This window comes from Oncorhynchus mykiss, chromosome 22, assembly GCF_057628025.1.
Source record: "Oncorhynchus mykiss isolate SJ-2025 chromosome 22, ASM5762802v1, whole genome shotgun sequence".
NCBI classification, from domain to species: domain Eukaryota; kingdom Metazoa; phylum Chordata; class Actinopteri; order Salmoniformes; family Salmonidae; genus Oncorhynchus; species Oncorhynchus mykiss.
This window is the reverse complement of record NC_143043.1, coordinates 43134720-43162673: the sequence shown is the minus strand read 5'-3', so window position 1 is coordinate 43162673 and position 27954 is coordinate 43134720. Positions and strand designations below refer to the sequence as shown.

The 27954-nt window shown below is 45.9% G+C and overlaps 2 protein-coding genes across 54 annotated transcripts in view; one reads left to right on the top strand and one right to left on the bottom strand.

The window, feature by feature from the left end:
* Window positions 1–26788, top strand: part of LOC110502141 (serine/threonine-protein phosphatase 6 regulatory ankyrin repeat subunit C) — an 83032-nt gene extending 56244 nt beyond the window's left edge. For 2 of the 4 annotated variants that reach the window (XM_090216147.1, XM_036959261.2), the window contains exons 14-27: window positions 3184–3324; window positions 5008–5073; window positions 8297–8408; window positions 8568–8639; window positions 12652–12853; window positions 15266–15353; window positions 15624–15741; window positions 15971–16190; window positions 21171–21258; window positions 22083–22166; window positions 22301–22529; window positions 22730–22812; window positions 22971–23062; window positions 24857–26788. In XM_090216147.1, coding sequence (XP_090072273.1) covers window positions 3184–3324; window positions 5008–5073; window positions 8297–8408; window positions 8568–8639; window positions 12652–12853; window positions 15266–15353; window positions 15624–15741; window positions 15971–16190; window positions 21171–21258; window positions 22083–22166; window positions 22301–22529; window positions 22730–22812; window positions 22971–23062; window positions 24857–24888 — 1627 coding nt within the window. In that variant the 3' untranslated portion in view covers window positions 24889–26788. Of the gene's footprint in view, window positions 1–3183; window positions 3325–5007; window positions 5074–8296; window positions 8409–8567; window positions 8640–12651; window positions 12854–15265; window positions 15354–15623; window positions 15742–15970; window positions 16191–21170; window positions 21259–22082; window positions 22167–22300; window positions 22530–22729; window positions 22813–22970; window positions 23063–24759 lie in introns of all 4 variants that reach the window. The other 2 variants (XM_036959259.2, XM_036959258.2) reach the window with 1 other exon arrangement.
* A 281-nt stretch (window positions 26789–27069) lies between these two features.
* LOC110501832 (1-phosphatidylinositol 3-phosphate 5-kinase) overlaps window positions 27070–27954 on the bottom strand; it is a 38303-nt gene continuing 37418 nt past the window's right edge. For all 50 annotated transcript variants that reach the window (XR_016490638.1, XR_016490643.1, XR_016490639.1 and 47 more), the window contains one exon: window positions 27070–27823. Coding sequence is in view for 43 of the 50 variants with exons in the window: in XM_036959244.2 (XP_036815139.2) it covers window positions 27708–27823 (116 nt within the window). In the remaining 7 variants the exon portion in view is untranslated. The remainder of the gene's footprint in view (window positions 27824–27954) is intronic.

The window sequence follows — 27954 nt, the reverse complement described above, 5'->3', positions numbered from 1 at the left end:
GGTGTTGTTGTCTACCCTCTGTGTTGAGGATCAGCGTAGTGGAGGTGTTGTTGCCTAGCTACCCTCTGTGTTTAGGATCAGCACAGTGGAGGTGTTGTTGTCTACCCTCTGTGTTGAGGATCAGCACAGTGGAGGTGTTGTTGCCTAGCTACCCTCTGTGTTGAGGATCAGCATAGTGGAGGTGTTGTTGTCTACCCTCTGTGTTGAGGATCAGCATAGTGGAGGTGTTGTCGCCTAGCAACCCTATGTGTTGAGGATCAGCATACTGGAGGTGTTGTCGCCTAGCAACCCTATGTGTTGAGGATCAGCTTAGTGGAGGTGTTGTTGCCTAGCTACCCTCTGTGTTGAGGATCAGCATGGTGGAGGTGTTGTTGCCTAGCACTCTGTGTTGAGGATCAGCATAGTGGAGGTGTTGTTATCTACCCTCTGTGTTGAGGATCAGCATAGTGCAGGTGTTGTTGCCTAGCTACCCTCTGTGTTGAGGATCAGCATAGTGGAGGTGTTGTTGTCTGCCCTCTGTGTTGAGGATCAGCATAGTGCAGGAGTTGTTGCCTAGCTACCCTCTGTGTTGAGAATCAGCGTAGTAGAGGTGTTGTTGCCTAGCTACCCTCTGTGTTGAAGATCAGCATAGTGGAGGTGTTGTTATCTACCCTCTGTGTTGAGGATCAGCATAGTGCAGGTGTTGTTGCCTAGCTACCCTCTGTGTTGAGGATCAGCATAGTGGAGGTGTTGTTGTCTGCCCTCTGTGTTGAGGATCAGCATAGTGCAGGAGTTGTTGCCTAGCTACCCTCTGTGTTGAGAATCAGCGTAGTAGAGGTGTTGTTGCCTAGCTACCCTCTGTGTTGAGGATCAGCATAGTGGAGGTGTTGTTGTCTGCCCTCTGTGTTGAGGATCAGCATAGTGCAGGTGTTGTTGCCTAGCTACCCTCTGTGTTGAGGATCAGCGTAGTGGAGGTGTTGTTGCCTAGCTACCCTCTGTGTTGTGGATCAGCATAGTGGAGGTGTTGTTGCCTAGCTACCCTCTGTGTTGAGGATCAGCATAGTGGAGGTGTTGTTGCCTAGCTACCCTCTGTGTTGAGGATCAGCATAGTGGAAGTGTTGTTGCCTAGCTACCCTCTGTGTTGAGGATCAGCATAGTGGAGGTGTTGTTGCCTAGCTACCCTCTGTGTTGAAGATCAGCATAGTGTAGGTGTTGTTGTCTACCCTCTGTGTTGAGGATCAGCATAGTGGAGGTGTTGTTGTCTACCCTCTGTGTTGAAGATCAGCATAGTGTAGGTGTTGTTGTCTACCCTCTGTGTTGAGGATCAGCATAGTGGAGGTGTTGTTGTCTACCCTCTGTGTTGAGGATCAGCATAGTGTAGGTGTTGTTCTCTACCCTCTGTGTTGAGGATCAGCATAGTGGAGGTGTTGTTGCCTAACCTCTGTGTTGAGAATCAGCGTAGTGGAGGTGTTGTTGCCTAGCTACCCTCTGTGTTGAGAATCAGCGTAGTGGAGGTGTTGTTGCCTAGCTACCCTCTGTGTTGAGGATCAGCATAGTGGAGGTGTTGTTGCCGAACCTCTGTGTTGAGGATCAGCATAGTGGAGGTGTTGTTGCCTAGCTACCCTCTGTGTTGAGAATCAGCGTAGTAGAGGTGTTGTTGCCTAGCTACCCTCTGTGTTGAGGATCAGCATAGTGGAGGTGTTGTTGCCTAGCTACCCTCTGTGTTTAGGATCAGCATAGTGGAGGTGTTGTTGTCTGCCCTCTGTGTTTAGGATCAGCATAGTGTAGGTGTTGTTGTCTACCCTCTGTGTTGAGGATCAGCATAGTGGAGGTGTTGTTGCCTAACCTCTGTGTTGAGAATCAGCATAGTGGAGGTGTTGTTGTCTACCCTCTGTGTTGAGGATCAGCATAGTGGAGGTGTTGTTGCCTAACCTCTGTGTTGAAGATCAGCATAGTGTAGGTGTTGTTGTCTACCCTCTGTGTTGAGGATCAGCATAGTGGAGGTGTTGTTGTCTACCCTCTGTGTTGAGGATCAGCATAGTGTAGGTGTTGTTCTCTACCCTCTGTGTTGAGGATCAGCATAGTGGAGGTGTTGTTGCCTAACCTCTGTGTTGAGAATCAGCGTAGTGGAGGTGTTGTTGCCTAGCTACCCTCTGTGTTGAGAATCAGCGTAGTGGAGGTGTTGTTGCCTAGCTACCCTCTGTGTTGAGGATCAGCATAGTGGAGGTGTTGTTGCCGAACCTCTGTGTTGAGGATCAGCATAGTGGAGGTGTTGTTGCCTAGCTACCCTCTGTGTTGAGAATCAGCGTAGTAGAGGTGTTGTTGCCTAGCTACCCTCTGTGTTGAGGATCAGCATAGTGGAGGTGTTGTTGCCTAGCTACCCTCTGTGTTTAGGATCAGCATAGTGGAGGTGTTGTTGTCTGCCCTCTGTGTTTAGGATCAGCATAGTGTAGGTGTTGTTGTCTACCCTCTGTGTTGAGGATCAGCATAGTGGAGGTGTTGTTGCCTAACCTCTGTGTTGAGAATCAGCATAGTGGAGGTGTTGTTGTCTACCCTCTGTGTTGAGGATCAGCATAGTGGAGGTGTTGTTGCCTAACCTCTGTGTTGAGAATCAGCATAGTAGAGGTGTTGTTGTCTACCCTCTGTGTTTAGGATCAGCATAGTGGAGGTGTTGTTGTCTGCCCTCTGTGTTTAGGATCAGCATAGTGGAGGTGTTGTTGCCTAACTTCTGTGTTGAGAATCAGCATAGTGGAGTTGTTGTTGTCTACCCTCTGTGTTGAGGATCAGCATAGTGGAGGTGTTGTTGCCTAGCAACCCTCTGTGTTGAGAATCAGCATAGTGGAGGTGTTGTTGCCTAACCTCTGTGTTGAGAATCAGCATAGTGGAGGTGTTGTTGCCTAACCTCTGTGTTGAGAATCAGCATAGTGGAGGTGTTGTTGCCTAACCTCTGTGTTGAGAATCAGCATAGTAGAGGTGTTGTTGCCTAACCTCTGTGTTGAGAATCAGCATAGTAGAGGTGTTGTTGTCTACCCTCTGTGTTTAGGATCAGCATAGTGGAGGTGTTGTTGCCTAGCTACCCTTTAATCTACTCTTCTTCATTTTTTGGGGCTCCAGTAAGTTTGTGTGACTCAACTCAATGTGCTAGCGTATAACACTGTCCTTCTCTGTGTGTGTGTGTCTCTCTGTGTGTCGCTCCCTCTCCAGGACCTCTCTCCACTATGCGGCAGCCAGTCGTCACTACCAGTGCCTGGAGACCCTTGTGTCGTGTGGGACCTGCATTAATGCCACTGACCAGTGGGGGCGCTCTGCTCTGCACTACGCTGCTGCCTCCGACCTGGACAGAAGGTGAGCTTCACTAATCAGACTTGGGGAGGAATCCTAACTTCCACTTAAGATTTCAATTCCGATATAGTCATGCATTGATGTAAATGGGAGACTAAGTGAAAATGTTACTTAAATGGATGTTAGGATTCGCCCCATAGTGACCATACATTGATGATACCATTAGGACCTGTGACTCATGTTACAATTTGATATTATAAACTGCATGTAAATTCAGTTATCGGTCAGAGGTTAAAGACTACAATATTGAGCTGGTTCCTATATGCTGCTATCTATAATATGTAAGTAAAAGACTAATGGACAGTTGGGCCCCTGAGGCCAGGTCAAACTAGCTGTGTGGTTTTTGGTGGTGACCATAGAGATCCTGTTAAATTGTTAGAGGTGCTATGTCCCTTCAACCTTCAAAATTCCAGAATGAGTTGAAAATGGCAGCCATATTGGTCAGGGAGAAATCCAAACCAGTCTAATGGAATATATTATTATTATTATTTTATTTCACCTTGATTTAACCAGGAAGGCCAGTTGAGAACAAGTTCTCATTTACATCTACGACCTGGCCAAGATAAAGCAAAGCAGTGCGACAAAAACAAAAACACAGAGTTACACATGAGATAAACAAATGTACAGTCAATAACACAATAGTACAATCTGTATACAATGTGTGCAAATGAAGTAAGGAGGTAAGGCAATAAATAGGCCAATAGTGGTGAAGTAATTACCGTTTATCAATAAACACTGGAGTGATATGTGTGCAGATGAGGATGTGCAAGTAGAAATACTGGTGTGCAAAAGAGCAGAAAAACAAAAACAAATATGGGGATGAGGTAGGTAGTTGGATGGGCTATTTACAGATGGGCTGTGTACAGCTGCAGCGATCGGTAAGCTGCTCTGACAGCTGGCGCTTAAAATTAGTGAGAGAGATAGAAGTCTCCAACTTCAGTGATTTTTGTAATTCATTCCAGTCATTGGCAGCAGAGAACTAGAAGGAAAGGTGCCCAAAGGAGGAGTTGGCTTTGGGGATGACCAGTGAAATATACCTGCTGGAGCACGTGCTACGGGTGGATGTTGCTATGGTGACCAGTGCGCTGAGATAAGGCGGAGCTTTACCTAGCAAAGACTTATAGATGACCTGATCTAAAATATTGTCACATAATTATAAATACAGTTTATATGGGTTTTATACACATTTTCTGTATAAATAGCCTCTAAAATATATGTACACTGACCATAACTGTCAAAATGTTGTGTTTTCTTGGAATGCTGTGAGTGCTATTATATGATGCAAATTCAGTACTTGTTGCATTTACAACTTAATTCCTATCATCAAGTGATTTCAGCCAGTGTCTGGCTGTGGATTGACTGCACTGTTTCAATGGAATGTTATTCTAATTCCTAATTCTATGGTGGTGACCATCTCCGGAAGCTAGACAACCAAGGAACTCCCTGTTTCCATGGATACCTGAGATAATTCTGAGGTGCCGGTTGAATAGGTGTCTGGATGTTCGGCAGCAGACTGTTCAGGGTTCACACCCCTGATTGTTTCCATTCCAGGAAATTCAGAGAAGCACTGCTGGAGACGCTAGATGACCCTGAATAATCAGATGGAAAGGGTTTGGGGAGGGTTTCCCTGGGGCCCCCATTGAGGATGTCTTAATCGTTCTCTGTTGTGTGTCTTGTGTTGTGAAGGCGACGTCAGGCTCTGGAGCCAGAGAGTGAAGGGGTGCAGGCAGAGAAGGAGAAAGAGGCTGCACTGTGAGTAAACTATTTTATTTCTATGAGTATTACTGCCTCTATCTGGGCATGCAGGTAGTCAGTCAGCACAGATTATGGATCAGTGCAAGCCGTGCCTATGGTTCTGACTGTTTGAGAAAGTCCCTCTCTCTCTCTTTCTCTACTCTGTGCACACAGACCAGTTCAGACAGACAATATATTCTGTCATTGTCTCTCTCGCTCATCTTGTTGGAATAACCATTGCGTATGTCAAATCAAACAAAAAAATATGTCACGTGCGCCGAATACAACAGGTGAAGTTCTAAACCTTAGTGAAATGCTTACTTACAGGCTCTAACCAATAGTGCAAAAAAAGGTATTAGGTGAACAATAGGTAGGTAAAGAAATAAAACAACAGTAAAAAGACAGGCTATATACAGTAGCGAGGCTATAAAATTAGCGATGCTACATACAGACACCGGTTAGTCAGGCATATTGATGTAGTATGTACATGTAGGTATGGTTAAAGTGACTATGCATATATGATAAACAGAGAGTAGCAGCAGCGTAAAACAGGGGTGGGGGTGGGGCCATGCAAATAGTCCGGGTAGGAGTCTTGTGGCTTGGGGGTAAAAACTGTTGAGAAGCCTTTTTGTCCTAGACTTGGCACTCCGGTACAGCTTGCCATGCGGTAGTAGAGAGAACAGTCTATGACTGGGGTGGCTGGGGGGGGTCTTTGACAATTTTTAGGGCCTTCCTCTGACACCGCCTGGTGTAGAGGTCCTGGATGGCCGTACGCACTACCCTCTGTAGTGCCTTGCGGTCAGAGGCCGAGCAGTTGCCGTACCAGGCAGTGATGCAACCCGTCAGGATGCTCTCGATGTTGCAGCTGTAGAATCTTTTGAGGATCTCAGGACCCATGCCAAATCTTTTTAGATTCCTGAGGGGAAATAGGCTTTGTTGTGCCCTTTTCACGACTGTCTTGTTGTGTTTGGACCATTCTAGTTTGTTGTTGATGTGGACACCAAGGAACTTGAAGCTCTCAACCTGCTCCACTGCATTCCCGTCGATGAGAATGGGGGCGCGTTCGGTCCTCCTTTACCTGTAGTCCACAATCATCTCCTTAGTCTAGGTTACGTTGAGAGATAGGTTGTTATTCTGGCACCACCCGGCCAGGTCTCTGACCTCCTCCCTATAGGCTGTCTCGTCGTTGTCGGTGATCAGGCCCACTGTTGTGTCGTCTGCAAACTTAATGATGGTGTTGGAGTCGTGCCTGGCCATGCAGTCATGGGTGAACAGGGAGTACAGGAGGGGACTGAGCACAGATCCCTGGGGAGCTCCAGTGTTGAGGATCAGCTGGCAGATGTGTTGCTACCTACCCTCACCACCTGGGGGCGGCCCTTCAGGAAGTCCAGGATCCAGTTGCAGAGGGAGGTGTTTAGTCCGAGGGTCCTTAGCTTAGTGATGAGCTTTGAGGGTACTATGGTGTTGAATGCTGAGCTGTAGTCAATGAACAGCATTCTCACATACAGTGGGGAGAACAAGTATTTGATACACTGCCGATTCTGCAGGTTTTCCTACTTACAAAGCATGTAGAGGTCTGTAATTTTTTATCATAGGTACACTTCAACTGTGAGAGACGGAATCTAAAACAAAAATCCAGAAAATGACATTGTATGATTTTTAAGTAATTAATTTGCATTTTATTGCATGACATAAGTATTTGATACATCAGAAAAGCAGAACTTAAGAAACCTCCATACAGACCTTCTCCAGATCCTTCAGGTTTCGGGGCTGTCGCTGGGCAATATGGACTTTCAGCTCCCTCCAAAGATATTCTATTGGGTTCAGGTCTGGAGACTGGCTAGGCCACGACCCATCTTCAATGCTCTCACTGAGGGAAGGAGGTTGTTGGCCAAGATCTTGCGATACATGGCCCCATCCATCCTCCCCTCAATAGGGTGCAGTCGTCCTCTCCCCTTTGCAGAAAAGCATCCTCAAAGAATGATGTTTCCACCTCCATGCTTCACGGTTGGGATGGTGTTCTTGGGGTTGTACTCATCCTTCTTCTTACTCCAAACACGGCGAGTGGAGTTTAGACCAAAAAGCTCTATTTTTGTCTCATCAGACCACATGACCTTCTCCCATTCCTCCTCTGGATCATCCAGATGGTCATTGGCAAACTTCAGACGGGCCTGGACATGCGCTGGCTTGAGCAGGGGACCTTGCGTGCGCTGCAAGATTTTAATCCATGACGGCGTAGTGTGTTACTAATGGTTTTCTTTGAGACTGTGGTCCCAGCTTTCTTCAGGTCATTGACCAGGTCCTGCCATGTAGTTCTGGGCTGATCCCTCACCTTCCTCAGGATCATTGATGCCCCACAAGGTGAGATCTTGCATGGAGCCCCAGACCGAGGGTGATTGACCATCATCTTGAACTTCTTCCATTGTCTAATAATTGTGCCAACAGTTGTTGCCTTCTCACTAAGCTGCTTGCCTATTGTCCTGTAGCCCATCCCAGCCTTGTGCAGGTCTACAATTTTATCCCTGATGTCCTTACACAGCTGGTCTTGGCCATTGTGGAGAGGTTAGAGTCTGTTTGAGTGTGTGGACAGGTGTCTTTTATACAGGTAACGAGTGGAGAACAGGAGGGATTCTTAAAGAAAAACTAACAGGTCTGTGAGAGCCGGAATTCTTACTGGTTGGTAGGTGATCAAATACTTATGTCATGCAATAAAATGCAAATGAATTACTTAAAAATCATGTGATTTTCTGGATTTTGTTTTATATTCCATCTCTCACAGTTGAAGTGTACCTATGATTAAAATTACAGACCTCTACATGCTTTGTAAGTAGGAAAACCTGCAAAATCGGCAGTATATCAAATACTTGTTCTCCCCACTGTAAGTGTTCCTTTTGTCCAGGTGGGAAAGGGCAGAGTGGAGTGCAATAGAGATCGCATCATCTGTGGATCTGTTTGGGCGGTATGCAAATTGGAGTGGGTCTAGAGTTTCTGGGATAATGGTGTTAATGTGAGCCATTACCAGCCTTTCAAAGCACTTCATGGCTACGGACGTGAGCGCTACGGGTCTGTAGTCATTTAGGCAGGTTGCCTTTGTGTTCTTGGGCACAGGGACTATGGTGGTCTGCTTGAATCATGTTGATATGTCTATAAAACGTCTCTCTCTCATATCCTCTGAGGCTTTTAACTTTTAAGAATATATTGAAGTGTTTGTGTCTGACTATATTGTGTGTTTGTGTAATAGATGTCTAGAATTCCTTTTGCAAAGTGGTGGTACTGCCTCTCTGAAGGATAAGCAGGGCTACAGTCCTGTCCACTATGCTGCAGCCTATGGCCACAGACACTGCCTGGAGCTGGTGAGTGCATGCACGCTCATGCTACATTTTCTATGCTACTCAATGTATCTGTGTGTAGAACTTCAGCTTCACAAGATACCATAAATATACACAGCTCACAAATACCACTTATGGAATTGAAATTATTTGTTTTGATGTAATCTGTGGTTGTGGTTTTAGCTGTTGGACAGAGACGAGAGTCACCAGGAGCCCCCAGACTTTCTGGGTGCCAGGAGCCCCCTGCACCTCGCAGTGAGTCATTATTACATATCCACTCTAGCCATGCATAATCACACACTGCCATGCAGTGCATTATAATTGGGTGAGCTTGTGACCTGAGCAGGAAAAACCTATAGTTTTTATGGTCATGGCACGTGGTCAGAAAACACAGATAACTAGCGTTATCATGTACAGAGCCTTCAGAAAGTATTCACACCCCTTGACCTAGTCCACATTTTGTTGTGTTACAGCCTGAATTCAACATGGATTAAATTGAAAAACAATCTCACCCATCTACACAAAATACCCCATAATGACAAATTGTAAAAACATTTTTGTAATTTAGCAAATTTATTGAATTTGAAATCTCATTTACATCTAGTGCATTCGGAAAGTATTCAGACCCCTTCCTTTTTTCCACATTTTGTTACGTTACAGCCTTATTCTAATATTGATAACATACGTTTTTTTCCTTCATCAATCTACACAAAATGCCCCATAATGACAAAGCAAAAACGGTACCAACACGTTTCTGCAGCATTGAAGGTCCCCAAGAACACCGTGGCCTCCATCATTCTTAAATGGAAGAAGTTTGGAACCACCAAGACTCTTCTTAGAGCTGTCCGCCCGGCCAAACTGAGCAGTCGGGGGAGAAGGGCCTTGGTCAGAGAGGTGACTAAGAACTCGATAGTCACTCTGACAGAGCTCCTGAGTTCCTCTGTAGAGATGGGAGAACCTTCCAGAAGGACAACCATCTCTGCAGAACTCCACCAATCAGGCCTTTATGGTTGAGTTGCCAGATGGAAGCCACTCCCTCAGTAAAAGGCACATGACGGCCCGCTTGGAGATTTCCAAAAGGCACCGAAAGGACTCAGACCATGAGAAACAAAATTCTCTGGTCTGATGACACCAAGATTGAACTCTTTAGCCTGAATGCCAAACGTCACATCTGGAATAAACCTGGCACCATCCCTATGGTGAAGCATGGTGGTGGCAGCATCATGCTGTGGGGATGTTTTTAGTGGCAGGGACTTGAAGACTCGAGGGAAAGATGAACGGAACAAAGTACAAAGAGATCCTTGATGAAAACCTGCTCTAGAGTGCTCAGACTGGGGCGAAGGTTCATCTTCCAACTGGACAACGACCCAAAGCACACAGCCAAGACAACTCAGGATTGGCTCCGGGACATGTCTCTAAATGTCCTTGAGTGGAACCAGCCAGAGCCCAGACTTGAACAATCAAACATCTCTGAAGAGACCTGAAAATACAGTTGAAGTCAGAAGTTTACATACACTTAGGTTGGAGTCATTAAAACTTGTTTTTCAACCACTCCACAAATTTCTTGTTAACAAACTATAGTTTTGGCAAGTCAGTTAAGACCTCTACTTTGTGCATGTAATTTTTCCAACAATTGTTTAGACTATTATTTCACTGTATCACAATTCCAGTTGGTCAGAAGTTTACACTAAGTTGACTGTGCCTTTAAACAGCTTGTAAAATTCTATAAAATGATGTCATGACTTTATAAGGTTCTTATAGGCAAATTGACATCATTTGAGTCAATTGGAGATGTACCTGTGGATGTATTTCAAGGCCTACCTTCAAACTCAGTGCCTTTGCTTGACATCATGGGAAAATCAAATGACCTCATCCTTGGGAGCAATTTACAAACGCCTGAAGGTACCACATTCATTTGTACAAACAATAGTACGCAAGTATAAACACCATGGGACCACGCAGCCATCATACCGCTCAGGAAGGAGACGTGTTCTGTCTCCTAGAGACCAGGGCGCAGCGTGATAAGCGTCCATCTTCTTTTAATGGAAGATGGAACACTGAACAAACCGAACGTGCCTCTATATACCGCGAGTGCAGACATGCAACTACACATAGACAATAACCCACAAAATGGAAAATGGCAACCTAAATAGGATCCCCAATCAGAGACAACGATAAACAGCTGTCTCTGATTGGGAACCAATTCAGGCCACCATAGACCTACATATACCTAGACAATACCAAAACCCCATAGATATACAAAAAACCCTAGACAAGACAAATACACACACATCACCACCCACAGTCACACCCTGACCTAACCAAAATAATAAAGAAAACAAAGATAACTAAGGTCAGGGCATGACAGCTCGAGAGGATCTGCAGAGAAGAATGGGAGAAACCCCCAAATACAGGTGTGCCAAGCTTGTAGTGTCATACCCAAGAAGACTCAAGGATGTAATCGCTGCCAAAGAAAGGTGCTTCAACAAAGTCTTGATTAAAGGTTCTGAATACTTATTGAATGTGATATTTCAGTTCTTTATTTTTTAGACATTTGCTAAATGTTTCTGCTTGGTCGTTATGGGGTATTGTGATGTCGTTATGGGGTATTGTGATGTCGTTATGGGGTATTGTGATGTCGTTATGGGGTATTGTGATGTCGTTATGGGGTATTGTGATGTCATTATGGGGTATTGTGATGTCGTTATGGGGTATTGTGATGTCGTTATGGGGTATTGTGATGTCGTTATGGGGTATTGGGATGTCGTTATGGGGTATTGTGATGTCGTTATGGGGTATTGTGATGTCGTTATGGGGTATTGTGATGTCGTTATGGGGTATTGTGATGTCGTTATGGGGTATTGTGATGTCGTTATGGGGTATTGTGATGTCGTTATGGGGTATTGTGATGTCGTTATGGGGTATTGTGTGTAGATTAATGAGGAGAAAAAAAACAATTGAATCAATTTTACGGTAAAGGCTGTAACCTAACAAAATGTGGAACAAGTCAAGGGGTCTGAATACTTCCCGAATGCACTGTAAGTATTCACACCCCTGAGTCAATACACATTAGAATCACCTTTGGCAGCGATTACAACTGTGAGTCTTTCTGGGTAAGTCTCTAAAAGCTTTGCACACCTAGATTGTATAATATTTCCACATGATTCTTTTTACAATTTTTCAAGCTCTTGTCAAATTGGTTGTTGGTAATTGCTAGACAGCCATTTTCAAGTCTTGCCATAGATTTTCCAGCCAATTTAAGTCAAAACGTTAACTAGGAACATTCAATGTTGTCTTTGTATGCAACTCCAGTGTATATTTGGCCTTGTGTTTTAGGTTATTGTCCTGCTGAAAGGTGAATTTGCAGACTGAACCAGAGGTCTTCCTCCAGGATTTTGCCTGTGCTTATCTGTGTTTCTGGAATAGCATAGCCATAACATGATGCAGCCACCACCATGCTTCAAAATGTGAAGAGTGGTACTCAGTGACGTGTTTTCTTGGATTTGCCCCAAACATAATGTATTCATAGTATTCATTCATAGCATCTTCGGTTTTCTCCTATCACATCCATTCAACTCTGTAACTGTTTTAAAGTGACCTGGGGAAATCCCTGTGTGGTTTCCTTCCTCTCCAGCAACTGAGTTAGGAAGATTGTCTGTATCTTTGTAGTGGGTGTATTGATACACCATCCAAATTCTTATTAATAACTTCACCATGCTCAAAAGAATATTCATTGTCTTGCTTTTTTTGTTTTTCATCTACCAATAGGTGCCCTTCTTTGCGAGGCATTGGAAAACGTCACTGGTCTTTGTGGTTGAATCTGTGTTTAAGATGTACTGTTCAACTGAGGGACCTTACAGATTATTATATGTGTTGGGTACAGAGATGAGGTAGTCATTCAAAGATCATGTTAAACACTATTATTGCACACAGAGTGAGTCCATACAACTTATTAAGCAAATTGTTACTCCTGCACTTATTTAGGCTTGCTATAACATTTCATCTTTTCATTTTAAAAAACATAATTCCACTTTCGCGTTATGGGCTGTTGTGTGTAGGCCAGTGATACAAAATCTCAATGTAATCCATTTTAAATTCAGGCTGTAACACAACAAAATGTAGAAAATGTCAAGGGGTGTGAATAATTTCTGAAGGCAGCCATTATCACACATACACACACAGAGTATACATTGCATAGACCGCAGTATCTTTGCATACCAACAGCTGGTATGTGTGTAATGTGTGTGTCTGTCTCCCTGTCCCCCAGGCATACCACGGCCATGCACAGGCTTTGGAGGTGTTGCTGCAAGGGGAGAGGGAGGTAGACCAGGGGGACGAGGAAGGTCGTACTCCCCTGGCCCTAGCGGCCCTCAGGGGCCACACTGACTGCGTCCACACCCTTCTCAGCCAGGGGGCCTCGCCACGCACCACGGACACCAACAGGGGACGCACCCCGGTACACCTAGCAGGTAATGGAGACCACTGTGTGTTTGTGTGTGGGTGTGAGAATTTGAAGTACTCTTTTGATTGGTCTGTGTGCAGTAGTTCTATACTGTGTTTTCTCTCCGTCTTTCCATCTCTCTCTGTCTCTCTGTCTCTGGTTTTCTCTCTTTCCATCTCTCTCTCTCTCTCTCTGGTTTTCTCTCTTTCCATCTCTCTCTCTCTCTCTGTCTCTGGTTTTCTCTCTTTCCATCTCTATCTCTGTCTCTGGTTTTCTCTCTTTCCATCTCTCTCTCTGTCTCTGGTTTTCTCTCTTTCCATCTCTCTCTCTCTCTCTGTCTCTGGTTTTCTCTCTTTCCATCTCTCTCTGTCTTTCTGTCTCTGTCTTTCTATCTTTCTGTCTCTCTCTGTCTCTGTCTTTCTATCTTTCTGTCTCTCTCTGTCTCTGTTTTTCTGTCTCTGTCTCTTTCGGTCTCTCTCTGTCTCTCTCGTCTGTCTGTCTGTCTGTAAGTCTGTCTGTCTTTCTGTCTCTCCGTCTTTCCATCTCTCTCTGTCTCTCTGTCTTTCTATCTCTCTGTCTTTCTGTCTCTCTGTCTTTCTATCTTTCTGTCTCTCTCTGTCTCTGTCTTTCTATCTTTCTATCTCTCTCTGTCTCTGTCTGTCTGTCTGTCTGTCTGTCTGTCTGTCTGTCTGTCTGTCTGTCTGTCTGTCTGTCTGTCTGTCTGTCTGTCTTTCTGTCTCTCTGTCTCCATCTCTCTCTGTCTCTGTCTTTCTATCTTTCTGTCTCTCTGTCTCTGTTTTTCTGTCTCTGTCTCTTTCTGTCTCTCTCTGTCTCTCTCTGTCTCTCTCTTTTCTGTCTCTCTCTGTCTCTCTGTCTGTCTGTCTGTCTGTCTGTCTGTCTGTCTGTCTGTCTGTCTGTCTGTGTCTGTGTCTCTCTCTCTCTCTCTCTCTCTCAATTCAAGTGGCTTTATTGGCATGGGAAACATGTGTTAACATTGCCAAAGCAAGTGAAGTAGATAATAAACAAAAGTGAAATAAACAATAAAAATGAACAGTAAACATTACACTCACAAAAGTTCTTAATAATTAAGATAAGCATACATATGGGTTGTATTTACAATGGTGTTTGTTCTTCACTGGTTGACCTTTTCTTGTGGCAACAGGTCACACATCTTGCTGCTGTGATGGCACACTGTGGTATTTCACCCAGTAGATATGGGAGTTTATCAAAATCGTGTTTGTTTTCTAATTCTTTGTGGATCTGTGTAATCTGAGGGAAATATGTGTCTCTAATATAGTCATACATTTGGCAGGAGGTTAGGAAGTGCAGCTCAGTTTCCACCTAATTGTGTGGGCAGTGTGCACATAGCCTAACTCTCTTTAGAGTCAGGTCTGCATACTGTGGCCTTTCTCAATAGCAAGGCTATGCTCACTGAGTCTGTACATAGTCAAAGCTTTCCTTAATTTTGGGTCAGTCACAGCGGTCAGGTATTCTGCCACTGTGTACTCTCTGTTTAGGGCCAAATAGCATTCTAGTTTGCTCTGTTTTTTTGTTAATTCTTTCCAATCTGTCAAGTAATTATCTTTTTGTTTTCTCATGATTTGGTTGGGTCTTATTGTGTTGCTGTTCTGGGGCTTTGTGGGGTGTGTTTGTGTTTGTGATCAGAGCCCCAGCACCAGCTTGCTTAGGGGACTCTTCTCCAGGTTCATCTCTCTGTAGGCGATGGCTTTGTTATGGAAGGTTTGGGAATCGCTTCCTTTTAAGTGGTTGTAGATTTTAACGTCTCTTTTCTGGATTTTGATAATTAGCGGTTATCGACCTAATTAAGCTCTGCATGCATTATTTGGTGTTTTACGTTGTACACGGAGGATATTTTTTCAGAATTCTGCATGCAGAGTCTCAATTTGGCGTTTGTCCCTTTTTGTGAATTCTCTCTCTCTCGTCTGTCTCTGTCTTTCTGTCTGTTTCTCTCTCTGTCTTTCTGTCTGTTTCTCTCTCTGTCTCTATCTTTCTGTCTCTCTGTCTCTGTCTGTCTGTCTGTTTCTCTGTCTCTCTCTGTCTCTATCTTTCTGTCTCTGTGTCTGTCTCTGTATTTCTGTCTGTTTCTCTCTCTGTCTCTATCTTTCTGTCTCTGTCTCTCTGTCTGTCTCTGTCTTTCTGTCTGTTTCTCTCTCTGTCTTTCTGTCTGTTTCTCTCTCTGTCTCTATCTTTCTGTCTTTCTGTCTCTCTGTCTCTGTCTGTCTGTCTGTCTGTTTCTCTGTCTCTCTCTGTCTCTGTCTGTCTATCTGTTTCTCTCTCTGTGTCTGTCTCTGTCTTTCTGTCTGTTTCTCTCTGTCTCTATCTTTCTGTCTCTGTCTCTCTGTCTCTGTCTGTCTGTCTGTTTCTCTGTCTCTGTCTGTCTGTTTCTCTTGTTCTCATCTCTCTCCTTCCCTGTCCTCAGTGATGAATGGTCATACGTCGTGTGTACGCCTCCTTCTGGACGACCAGGATAGTGCAGACCTGGTGGACACTACAGACTCTCAGGGACAGTGAGTTTACTAATCTGTAGGGACTGGATGGGTTTAAATAAAATGGTCATGTCTTGCGCTCACCTTTCCCTCTGATAGGCAAGGTAGAAATGTGGCCCTATTGCTTATACCTATCCAGTCTTTTCAGATGACATTGGATGGATGTAAGCAACATGGCAAACATTCTACCTAGCCTTGTAATACTTGTAGGTGGGGCTAGGGGTTGGGAATGGGGATGTGTCTACCGATCCATTTGTCCTGCTGTGACTGTCCCCTCTCTGTCCCTGTCAGGACTCCTCTGATGCTTGCGGTGGCAGGGGGACATGTGGATGCTGTGTCTCTGCTGCTGGAGAGAGAGGCTGCTGTAGATACAGCAGACAACCATGGCCTGACCGCCCTGCACCTCGGGGTGGGTGTGTGTATTCACTGTACATGTATGTATGTGCGTGCGTGTGCGCGCGTGTGTTTGTATGGCTGTAAATGTCTGTGACTTCACATGACTGTGATTGTACTGAATTCTGAGGAGCTTGTAAGAACGGGATCTCTTTGTCCAGTCTAAAAGTTTAAAGGTGAACTCTGTCTCTCTCTTTGTTTCCTTCCGTCTCTCTCTCACTCTTCTCTCCCTCCCACTCTCCCAGTTGCTGTGTGGTCAGGAGGAGTGTGTTCAGTGTCTGTTGGAGCAGGAGGCCTCTGTGTTGCTGGGGGACTCCAGGGGCCGAACAGCCCTCCATCTGGCTGCAGCGAAGGGCCACGCATCCTGGCTCGCTGAGCTGCTGAGTATGGCCTGTTCTGAACTGCCCACGCCCCCCCTCCGAGACCACCAGGGGTACACCCCCCTGCACTGGGCCTGCTACTATGGTCAGTTACTAAACCACCCCCCTGCACTGGGCCTACTAATATGGTCAGTTACTAAACCAACCTACTGCACTGGGACTGCTACTATGGTCAGTTACTAAACCAACTTACTGCACTGGGCCTGCTACTATGGTCAGTTACTAAACCACCCTACTGCACTGGGCCTGCTACTATGGTCAGTTACTAAACCAACTTACCTCACTGGGCCTGCTACTATGGTCAGTTACTAAACCAACTTACCTCACTGGGCCTGCTACTATGGTCAGTTACTAAACCAACCTACTGCACTGGGCCTGCTACTATGGTCAGTTACTAAACCAACTTACTGTACTGGGCCTGCTACTATGGTCAGTTACTAAACCAAATTACTGCACAAGGCCTGCTACTATGGTCAGTTACTAAACCAACTTACTGCACTGGGCCTGCTACTATGGTCAGTTACTAAACCAACCTACTGCACTGGGCCTGCTACTATGGTCAGTTACTAAACCAACCTACTGCACTGGGCCTGCTACTATGGTCAGTTACTAAACCACCCTACTGCACTGGGCATGTTACTATGGTCAGTTACTAAACCAACTTACTGCACTGGGCCTGCTACTATGGTCAGTTACTAAACCAACTTACTGCACTGGGCCTGCTACTATGGTCAGTTACTAAACCGACTTACTGCACTGGGCCTGCTACTATGGTCAGTTACTAAACCAACCTACTGCACTGGGCCTGCTACTATGGTCAGTTACTAAACCACCCTACTGCACTGGGCCTGCTACTATGGTCAGTTACTAAAACAACTTACTGCACTGGGCCTGCTACTATGGTCAGTTACTAAACCACCCTACTGCACTGGACCTGCTACTTTGGTCAGTTACTAAACCACCCTAGTACACTGGGCCTGCTTCTATGGTCACTTACTAAACGACCCTACTGCACTGGGCCTGCTACTATGGTCAGTTACTAAACCAACCTACTGCACTGGGCCTGCTACTGTGGTCAGTTACTAAACCAACCTGCTACACTGGGCCTGCTACTATGGCCAGTTACTAAACCAACCTACTGCACTGGGCCTGCTACTGTGGTCAGTTACTAAACCAACCTACTACACTGGGCCTGCTACTATGGTCAGTTACTAAACCAACCTACTGCACTGGGCCTGCTACTATGGTCAGTTACTAAACCAACTTACCTCACTGGGCCTGCTACTATGGTCAGTTACTAAACCAACTTACTGCACTGGGCCTGCTACTATGGTCAGTTACTAAACCAACCTACTGCACTGGGCCTGCTACTATGGTCAGTTACTAAACCAACCTACTGCACTGGGCCTGCTACTATGGTCAGTTACTAAACCAACTTACTGCACTGGGCCTGCTACTATGGTCAGTTACTAAACCAACCTACTGCACTGGGCCTGCTACTATGGTCAGTTACTAAACCAACCTACTGCACTGGGCCTGCTACTATGGTCAGTTACTAAACCAACCTACTGCACTGGGCCTGCTACTATGGTCAGTTACTAAACCACCCTACTGCACTGGGCATGTTACTATGGTCAGTTACTAAACCAACTTACTGCACTGGGCCTGCTACTATGGTCAGTTACTAAACCAACTTACTGCACTGGGCCTGCTACTATGGTCAGTTACTAAACCGACTTACTGCACTGGGCCTGCTACTATGGTCAGTTACTAAAACAACCTACTGCACTGGGCCTGCTACTATGGTCAGTTACTAAAACAACTTACTGCACTGGGCCTGCTACTATGGTCAGTTACTAAACCACCCTACTGCACTGGACCTGCTACTTTGGTCAGTTACTAAACCACCCTAGTACACTGGGCCTGCTTCTATGGTCACTTACTAAACGACCCTACTGCACTGGGCCTGCTACTATGGTCAGTTACTAAACCAACCTACTGCACTGGGCCTGCTACTGTGGTCAGTTACTAAACCAACCTACTACACTGGGCCTGCTACTATGGTCAGTTACTAAACCAACCTACTGCACTGGGCCTGCTACTATGGTCAGTTACTAAACCAACCTACTGCACTGGGCCTGCTACTATGGTCAGTTACTAAACCAACCTACTGCACTGGGCCTGCTACTATGGTCAGTTACTAAACCGACTTACTGCACTGGGCCTGCTACTATGGTCAGTTACTAAAACAACCTACTGCACTGGGCCTGCTACTATGGTCAGTTACTAAAACAACTTACTGCACTGGGCCTGCTACTATGGTCAGTTACTAAACCAACCTACTGCACTGGGCCTGCTACTATGGTCAGTTACTAAACCAACCTACTGCACTGGACCTGCTACTTTGGTCAGTTACTAAACCACCCTAGTACACTGGGCCTGCTTCTATGGTCACTTACTAAACGACCCTACTGCACTGGGCCTGCTACTATGGTCAGTTACTAAAACAACCTACTGCACTGGGCCTGCTACTATGGTCAGTTACTAAACCAACTTACTGCACTGGGCCTGCTACTATGGTCAGTTACTAAACCGACTTACTGCACTGGGCCTGCTACTATGGTCAGTTACTAAACCGACTTACTGCACTGGGCCTGCTACTATGGTCAGTTACTAAACCAACCTACTGCACTGGGCCTGCTACTATGGTCAGTTACTAAACCACCCTACTGCACTGGGCCTGCTACTATGGTCAGTTACTAAAACAACTTACTGCACTGGGCCTGCTACTATGGTCAGTTACTAAACCACCCTACTGCACTGGACCTGCTACTTTGGTCAGTTACTAAACCACCCTAGTACACTGGGCCTGCTTCTATGGTCACTTACTAAACGACCCTACTGCACTGGGCCTGCTACTATGGTCAGTTACTAAACCAACCTACTGCACTGGGCCTGCTACTGTGGTCAGTTACTAAACCAACCTACTACACTGGGCCTGCTACTATGGTCAGTTACTAAACCGACCTACTGCACTGGGCCTGCTACTGTGGTCAGTTACTAAACCAACCTACTACACTGGGCCTGCTACTATGGTCAGTTACTAAACCAACCTACTGCACTGGGCCTGCTACTATGGTCAGTTACTAAACCAACCTACTGCACTGGACCTGCTACTATGGTCAGTTACTAAACCACCCTACTGCACTGGGCCTGCTACTATGGTCAGTTACTAAAACAACTTACTGCACTGGGCCTGCTACTATGGTCAGTTACTAAACCACCCTACTGCACTGGACCTGCTACTTTGGTCAGTTACTAAACCACCCTAGTACACTGGGCCTGCTTCTATGGTCACTTACTAAACGACCCTACTGCACTGGGCCTGCTACTATGGTCAGTTACTAAACCAACCTACTGCACTGGGCCTGCTACTGTGGTCAGTTACTAAACCAACCTACTACACTGGGCCTGCTACTATGGTCAGTTACTAAACCAACCTACTGCACTGGGCCTGCTACTATGGTCAGTTACTAAACCAACCTACTGCACTGGGCCTGCTACTATGGTCAGTTACTAAACCAACCTACTGCACTGGACCTGCTACTTTGGTCAGTTACTAAACCACCCTAGTACACTGGGCCTGCTTCTATGGTCACTTACTAAACGACCCTACTGCACTGGGCCTGCTACTATGGTCAGTTACTAAACCAACCTACTGCACTGGGCCTGCTACTGTGGTCAGTTACTAAACCAACCTACTACACTGGGCCTGCTACTATGGTCAGTTACTAAACCAACCTACTGCACTGGGCCTGCTACTGTGGTCAGTTACTAAACCAACCTACTACACAGGGCCTGCTACTATGGTCAGTTACTAAACCAACCTACTGCACTGGGCCTGCTACTATGGTCAGTTACTAAACCAACCTACTGCACTGGGCCTGCTACTATGGTCAGTTACTAAACCACCCTACTGCACTGGGCCTGCTACTATGGTCAGTTACTAAACCAACCTACTGCACTGGGCCTGCTACTATGGTCAGTTACTAAACCACCCTACTGCACTGGACCTGCTACTTTGGTCAGTTACTAAACCACCCTAGTACACTGGGCCTGCTTCTATGGTCACTTACTAAACGACCCTACTGCACTGGGCCTGCTACTATGGTCAGTTACTAAACCACCCTACTGCACTGGGCCTGCTACTATGGTCAGTTACTAAAACAACTTACTGCACTGGGCCTGCTACTATGGTCAGTTACTAAACCACCCTACTGCACTGGACCTGCTACTTTGGTCAGTTACTAAACCACCCTAGTACACTGGGCCTGCTTCTATGGTCACTTACTAAACGACCCTACTGCACTGGGCCTGCTACTATGGTCAGTTACTAAACCAACCTACTGCACTGGGCCTGCTACTATGGTCAGTTACTAAACCACCCTACTGCACTGGGCCTGCTACTATGGTCAGTTACTAAAACAACTTACCTCACTGGGCCTGCTTCTATGGTCACTTACTAAACGACCCTACTACACTGGGCCTGCTACTATGGTCAGTTACTAAACCACCCTAGTACACTGGGCCTGCTACTATGGTCAGTTACTAAACCAACTTACTGCACTGGGCCTGCTACTATGGTCAGTTACTAAACCAACTTACTGCACTGGGCCTGCTACTATGGTCAGTTACTAAACCAACTTACTGCACTGGGCCTGCTACTATGGTCAGTTACTAAACCAACCTACTGCACTGGGCCTGCTACTATGGTCAGTTACTAAACCAACTTACTGCACTGGGCCTGCTACTATGGTCAGTTACTAAACCAACCTACTGCACTGGGCCTGCTACTATGGTCAGTTACTAAACCAACCTACTGCAGTCCTGCCTCTAACCATGGCTTTGTAGTCCGAATCTCATTCAATGTTCCTGAGGGATTTTGCCTCAATGCATACCTTTTATGTGGAATGTATTTCATGTGGAATATCTTTTAAGTGGAATACCTTTCATGTGGAATAACTTTTACGTGTGCATCTTCTACTGATCTTGTTTGTGTGTCCAGGTCACGAGGGCTGTGTGGAGGTACTGCTGGAGCAGAAAGGTTGTCCCTGTATCGATGGGAACCCCTTCACTCCTCTGCACTGTGCTGTGTAAGTCTATACATTTGTCCTTATTGATCAAATATATAATGCACAGTGTTGCCCATAGACCTCAGTGTTGACTAAAGACCTGTGTTGACTATAGACCTTAGTGTTGTCTATTAGACCTCAGTGTTGTCTATTAGACCTTAGTGTTGCCCATAGACCTCAGTGTTGACTATTAGACCTTAGTGTTGCCCATAGACCTCAGTGTTGACTAAAGACCTGTGTTGACTATAGACCTTAGTGTTGTCTATTAGACCTCAGTGTTGTCTATTAGACCTTAGTGTTGCCCATAGACCTCAGTGTTGACTAAAGACCTGTGTTGACTATAGACCTCAGTGTTGCCCATAGACCTCAGTGTTGACTAAAGACCTGTGTTGACTATAGACCTCAGTGTTGCCCATAGACCTCAGTGTTGACTAAAGACCTGTGTTGACTATAGACCTTAGTGTTGTCTATTAGACCTCAGTGTTGTCTATTAGACCTCAGTGTTGACTAAAGACCTGTGTTGACTATAGACCTCAGTGTTGTCTATTAGACCTTAGTGTTGCCCATAGACCTCAGTGTTGACTATTAGACCTTAGTGTTGCCCATAGACCTCAGTGTTGACTAAAGACCTGTGTTGACTATAGACCTCAGTGTTGTCTATTAGACCTCAGTGTTGACTATTAGAGCTGAATGTTGACTTTTAGACCTCAGTGTTGATTATTAGACCTCAGTGTTGACTATTAGACCCCTGTGTTGACTGTAGACCTGTGTTGACTATTAGACCTCAGTGTTGACTGTGTTTTACCTTATGGATCTTAGTGTTTACATTCTGTTTTGGTTCTCAGGGTGAATGATCATGAACCCTGTGCCTCACTACTGCTGGAAGCCATGGGATCAGACATGGCCAGCTGTAAGGACGCTAAGGATCGGTAGGTCATCAGACAGCTGTATATCACACAGCCTGTCCTCAATTTCTCAATCACTAATTTCCATGTTTTTTTTGTTCTCTATTCTTCCTTCTGTTCATTTTCCTCTCCTCACACATCCCCCCTCCATCTCTCAGGACTCCACTCCATGCTGCAGCGTTCTCTGGTCATGTGGACTGTGTTCAGCTGCTTCTGGCCCATGATGCACCTGTGGATGCTGTGGACCAATCAGGGCGCAGTGCGCTGATGATGGCTGCAGAGAAGGGAAGAGTCGGGACTGTAGAGGTGCTGCTGACCAGTGCCAACGCCAGCCTGAGGTTGGTGGACCAGAATGGTAACACCGCGCTCCACCTGGCCTGCAGTAACGTGAGTGTCCACTAGGGGGATTGATCTCCCAATTTCGTTGACTTGACATTTGTACCATATTCAAACTGCATATTTACACATAGTGTATTATATATGAAAAGAATGTAACATTTATTTGGCTTCACTATCTTCCTCTCTTCTTCCCTTCCTCTCTTTCCTCTCTTCACTCTATTCCTCTCTTCCTTCTCTTCCTCTCTCAGGGAAAGGAGGACTGTGTACTATTCATCCTGGAGAGGCTGAGGGACACTGTTCTCATTGGTTCCACCAACGCAGCACTGCAGACGTAAGTGTTCGTCAGAGATAGGCCATGGTTAATCTCAGAGCTGTGCGCTAGCTACATCAATTTACTTCTGGGGTGCGAGTGTCTAGATAAGTGTCTAGATTTAGCCCCTCCCAACTACAGAACCACCACAAACCTTCTGATTGGTCTGTCCCTGCCAGGCCCCTCCACCTAGCGGCCCATAGCGGTCTGAAGCAGGCTGTCCAGGAGCTGCTGTCCAGGGGGGCCAGTGTTCAGACGTTGGATGAGAACGGTAGGTCTACAGATCTGGGCCCGGTTCCCCAAAAGCATCTTAAGGTTAAGTTAATTTTAGAACCATAGGATCCTATGGCTCTACCGATGAACTTAACCTAAAGATACTTTTGGGAAAACCGCGACCTGGTCTGGGCATGAACCGGTACCAGTGTGTTAAAGGGATCTAACTGCATGTTGCTTTTATATCAGCTGTCTGTGGTGTTGGCATGTCTATGTAGCTAGTTACAGCTGTCTGTGGTTCTATGGTGTTGGCATGTCTATGTAGCTAGTTACAGCTGTCTGTGGTTCTGTGGTGTTGGCATGTCTATGTAGCTAGTTACAGCTGTCTGTGGTTCTGTGGTGTTGGCATGTCTATGTAGCTAGTTACAGCTGTCTGTGGTTCTGTGGTGTTGGCATGTCTATGTAGCTAGTTACAGCTGTCTGTGGTTCTGTGGTGTTGGCATGTCTATGTAGCTAGCTACAGCTGTCTGTGCTCTGGTAGGCTAGAGGTATCTATGCAGCTTCCTGGTTTGTAGGTATCTGTCCCAGCCCCACCTGTCCAGTAATGTCATTAAGGCCGGGACGTTTTCCTGACACTTGTCATCTGACTAGGAAAAACTCAAGGCCCTTGTCATTATGTTCAGCGATTTAGGTTTGTATTCCTCTGGGCTGGCTGGGTACTGTCTGGTGTCTGGGCTGGCTGGGTACTGTCTGGTGTCTGGGCTGGCTGGGTACTGTCTGGTATCTGGGCTGGCTGGGTACTATCTGGTGTCTGGGCTGGCTGTGTACTGTCTGGTGTCTGGGCTGGCTGGGTACTGTCTGGTGTCTGGGCTGGCTGGGTACTGTCTGGTGTCTGGGCTGGCTGGGTACTGTCTGGTATCTGGGCTGGCTGGGTACTGTCTGGTGTCTGGGCTGGCTGGGTATTGTCTGGTGTCTGGGCTGGCTGGGTACTGTCTGGTATCTGGGCTGGCTGGGTACTGTCTTGTATCTGGGCTGGCTGGGTACTGTCTGGTATCTGGGCTGGCTGGGTACTGTCTGGTGTCTGGGCTGGCTGGGTACTGTCTGGTGTCTGGGCTGGCTGGGTACTGTCTGGTGTCTGGGCTGGCTGGGTACTGTCTGGTGTCTGGGCTGGCTGGGTACTGTCTGGTGTCTGGGCTGGCTGTGTACTGTCTGATATCTGGTCTGGCTGTGTACTGTCTGGTGTCTGGGCTGGCTGGGTACTGTCTGGTGTCTGGGCTGGCTGGGTACTGTCTGGTGTCTGGGCTGGCTGGGTACTATCTGGTGTCTGGGCTGGCTGTGTACTGTCTGGTATCTGGCTAGGTACTGTCTGGTGTCTGGGCTGGCTGTGTACTGTCTGATATCTGGGCTGGCTGTGTACTGTCTGGTGTCTGGGCTGGCTGTGTACTGTCTGGTGTCTGGGCTGGCTGTGTACTGTCTGATATCTGGGCTAGCTGTGTACTGTCTGGTGTCTGGGATGGCTGTGTACTGTCTGGTGTCTGGGCTGGCTGTGTACTGTCTGGTGTCTGGGCTGGCTGTGTTCTAATTGAATGCTGCCTTCTCCTGTTGTCCTCCCATCTCTCTGTTTTTTTGCTTCACTTCCCCCTACTTCTTCCATGTTTTCTTCCCCCTATATCTCTTTCTCCATCTTCCCAACTATCTCCCTTCCTATCTCTCTCTCCCACCCTACCTATCCCGCCCACTCTCTCTCTCCCCCAGGTTTGACCCCTGCTCTGGCTTGCGCTCCTAGCAGGGAGGTGGCTGACTGTCTGGCTCTCATTCTGGCTACCATGATACCTTTCTGCTCCCCTTGCAGCTCCGGTGCGCCCTCCCCAGGTTCCCTCCTGAGAGCCCTACCCAGGGAGGGGAAAAGCTCCCACGGCCCTCGCAGCCCCAAGGCCCCCTCGGACCCCTCTAGCGAGGGCAGTGCCAGTCAAGGCGCCAATGAAAACGACTCGGACTCAGAAACCTTTTGACCCCTATGACCTATGACCCTGACTCTTATTAGACTACCTGGATGCCTGAAGATCAGCACTCTCCCACCACCCGACCTCCCCTGATTCCTTGCTCGTGTCCCAGAGCAGAACCTCTCCGTGGGGCTTGTACAGGACTTTGTTCCCCCTAAAGGCTGGAGGGATGGAGCTTGACCCCTAACCTAACTGTGATTCTGTCTGCTGGTGCTTCTTTTCCAGATCACTCTTGGTACTGCGTCTCAGCTTGGCGATCAATGACAGGCTGATACCTTTTTTGATTTTTCTTATGAAAAGAGACCCAATTGTAACCTTTTCTCTTTTGGTTGGTTGATGTACCAAATATTGACTTAACATAAGTATTTATGTTGATGTTTGTGTCTGGGTAGCCTAGGTATGCATTGAAAGGTACGCCCTGCTCTGTCTATCTGCCCAGTGATGTGAGTATAGCACAAACCAACTGAAGCACAATTCCAGAATTCACTTATAAGCTTATTATAGAGAAACAGGGTAGAATGCTTTCCTCTAGTTACAGTGTATGTATAGTCAGAGTATCGCCTTTATGCAAAGAAGTGGCATCCTTTTCAACCTCTTGTGTTCCCACACCAATAGAAATATGACATTGGGCACTGAGTTGTTCCTGATCCTGTCACGTGGTCAGTTAGGAAACTGTCCCTCGTGTAAAACGTTTCAGTAAATCACATGCCCAGATACAGTATGTCAGATCAGGTTGACACCTGTACGGTATTTATTCACATTTATATTATGGTACAAAGGACAGCAGGACCTTGATCACTCTTCATTTCCTCTTACCCTCCCTCCATCCTTGTTTACCGTCTGTTGGCTACCTACCTGCAATGTGCCAGTCTCTTAAACGTGTCCAGTGCCTTGTTACACCTTTTATATACTTTTTTAAATTTAAATTCTCCCAAAAAAGTGTATCCCCTAACGCAGGGTTCTCCAACCCTGTTCCTGGAGACCCACTGTCCTGTAGGTTTTCACTCCAACCCTGTTCCTGGAGAGCCACTAAGTTTTCACTCCAAGCCTAATCAAGCACACCTTATTCTAATAATTAGCTGGTTGATAAACTGAATCAGGTTAGTTTCAATTGGGGTTAGAGTGAAAATCTACAGGAGGGTAGCTCTCCAGGAACAGGGTTGAAGTGAAAACCTACAGGAGGGTAGCTCTCCAGGAACAGGGTTGGAGTGAAAACCTACAGGAGGGTAGCTCTCCATGAACAGGGTTGGACAGCCCTGCTCTAATGAGTATCCTGTCACTTCTAACCCTAAAAAAAGAACTCAGTTATGGTCAGGCATGCCTGTGTGTATATATATATATATATATATATATATATGCCTGCTACAAGATGTCTGACGAAAGGAAGTTGGTTTCTGCTTTTGTACATACCGTGTCATTGTAATAACTCTCTACCCCAGAGCACACAAAGAAAGCACAATGCCTCCGTTTCTAAATGCTTGTCGTTGGAACTAAGAAACGGGGAGTTTCAATTCTGTCCCAAATGGCAAGCTATTCCCTACATAGTGCACTACATTTGACCAGAACCCTAGGGGCCCTGCTCAAAATTAATGCACTATAGGGAATAGGGTGGCATTTGAAAGATGGTCTGTCCGTATTACGTCAGTCGTGACAATCGTATCACTGTGTTTGATTGATTTTCATACAAGTTCCTGATTCAGTATGAAATGCTGAAGGTTGTTTGTCAGCTTCCCTTTGTTTTATATGAATTGTACAATTCTATAAAAATCTGTTTTAATTCAGTTCTGTGTGTGATTTGCTTGCTTTCCTATTTGTTATCAAGTAAACTAAATATAGCTAATGTTTTTGGCCATCTGAAGCTTACCTGAGAGAATAGATCCTCTAGTTCTTGGAAACCTCAAATGCCTAGATTATATAAGTGGGTAAGGAGTCAACATACCGGTAAAATAATTTCCATTACATGTAGTGATGAACAATGACTTTTACCATCAAATCTATGTAGACTTACAAGACGGGAGGCCAACAAAAACATCTGACACTTAAGGTTTAAAACCTTGTGAAATCCGTTAATAATCTTTAATTACATCATCTCTGTACATTTACATCAATTTGTTTGCTCAAACTAGGCCCAAGTAAGATTATTTGTGCTCTCTCGGTGATCTTGTGAAACAGTTGGAAAACTTGGCCCTTCAAAATAATCTCTTCCCTCGGGGAAATATGTCATTAGGGACAAGAGTTCTTTCTTTCCAGGTCAGGAAAAACTGTCTTCAGTCATGCCATAGAACAGTCATGAATAGTCACTGGTCTAGTTTATGATAAAACAGTTTACCTAGATATAGGTCTACCTGTGCAAGATTCTATGATAATTATTATGGAATGATTGAGTCGTACAAACTGGACATTCTTTGCATTTCATCAACAACAAAAAAGACATTAATCTTCCTCCTCTATTTTCCTTCATCCATCAATCCAGTGTGCTATTATGGTTCCCTATTGGGATAAGGCTTTTTCTGCATTGTGGTCTCCTCTCCACCTTGGTGACTGATGCCCATGTTGTGTTCTGTAGCTAGCAGCTCCCTGGTAGCCTGAGTCCCAGATCCATTTATGCTGTCTTGCCAAACATGCTGTAAAAATGACATAGGAATTGGCTAGACAACACAAACAGGTCTGGGACTCAGGCTAGCTCCCTGGTGTAACAGTTCAGCAGTTGACCCCCAGCCCTGTCCAGTGGTCAGGCACCATGAGGAAGTATTTGTCCATAGCCTCACAGAAACGGGCTCGGTACAGCTCTGGAGAGACCACCGTGGGCATCTTACCTGTATGCGAGACACAAAACGTTTATAATACATTTTATTTGTATTGCGTTTTTCATTTACAGGAAGAAATCAAAAAGGTTTTTATACAATTAACTAATTACTAGAGATCAAAGCTAAACGTGAAAGGGCAC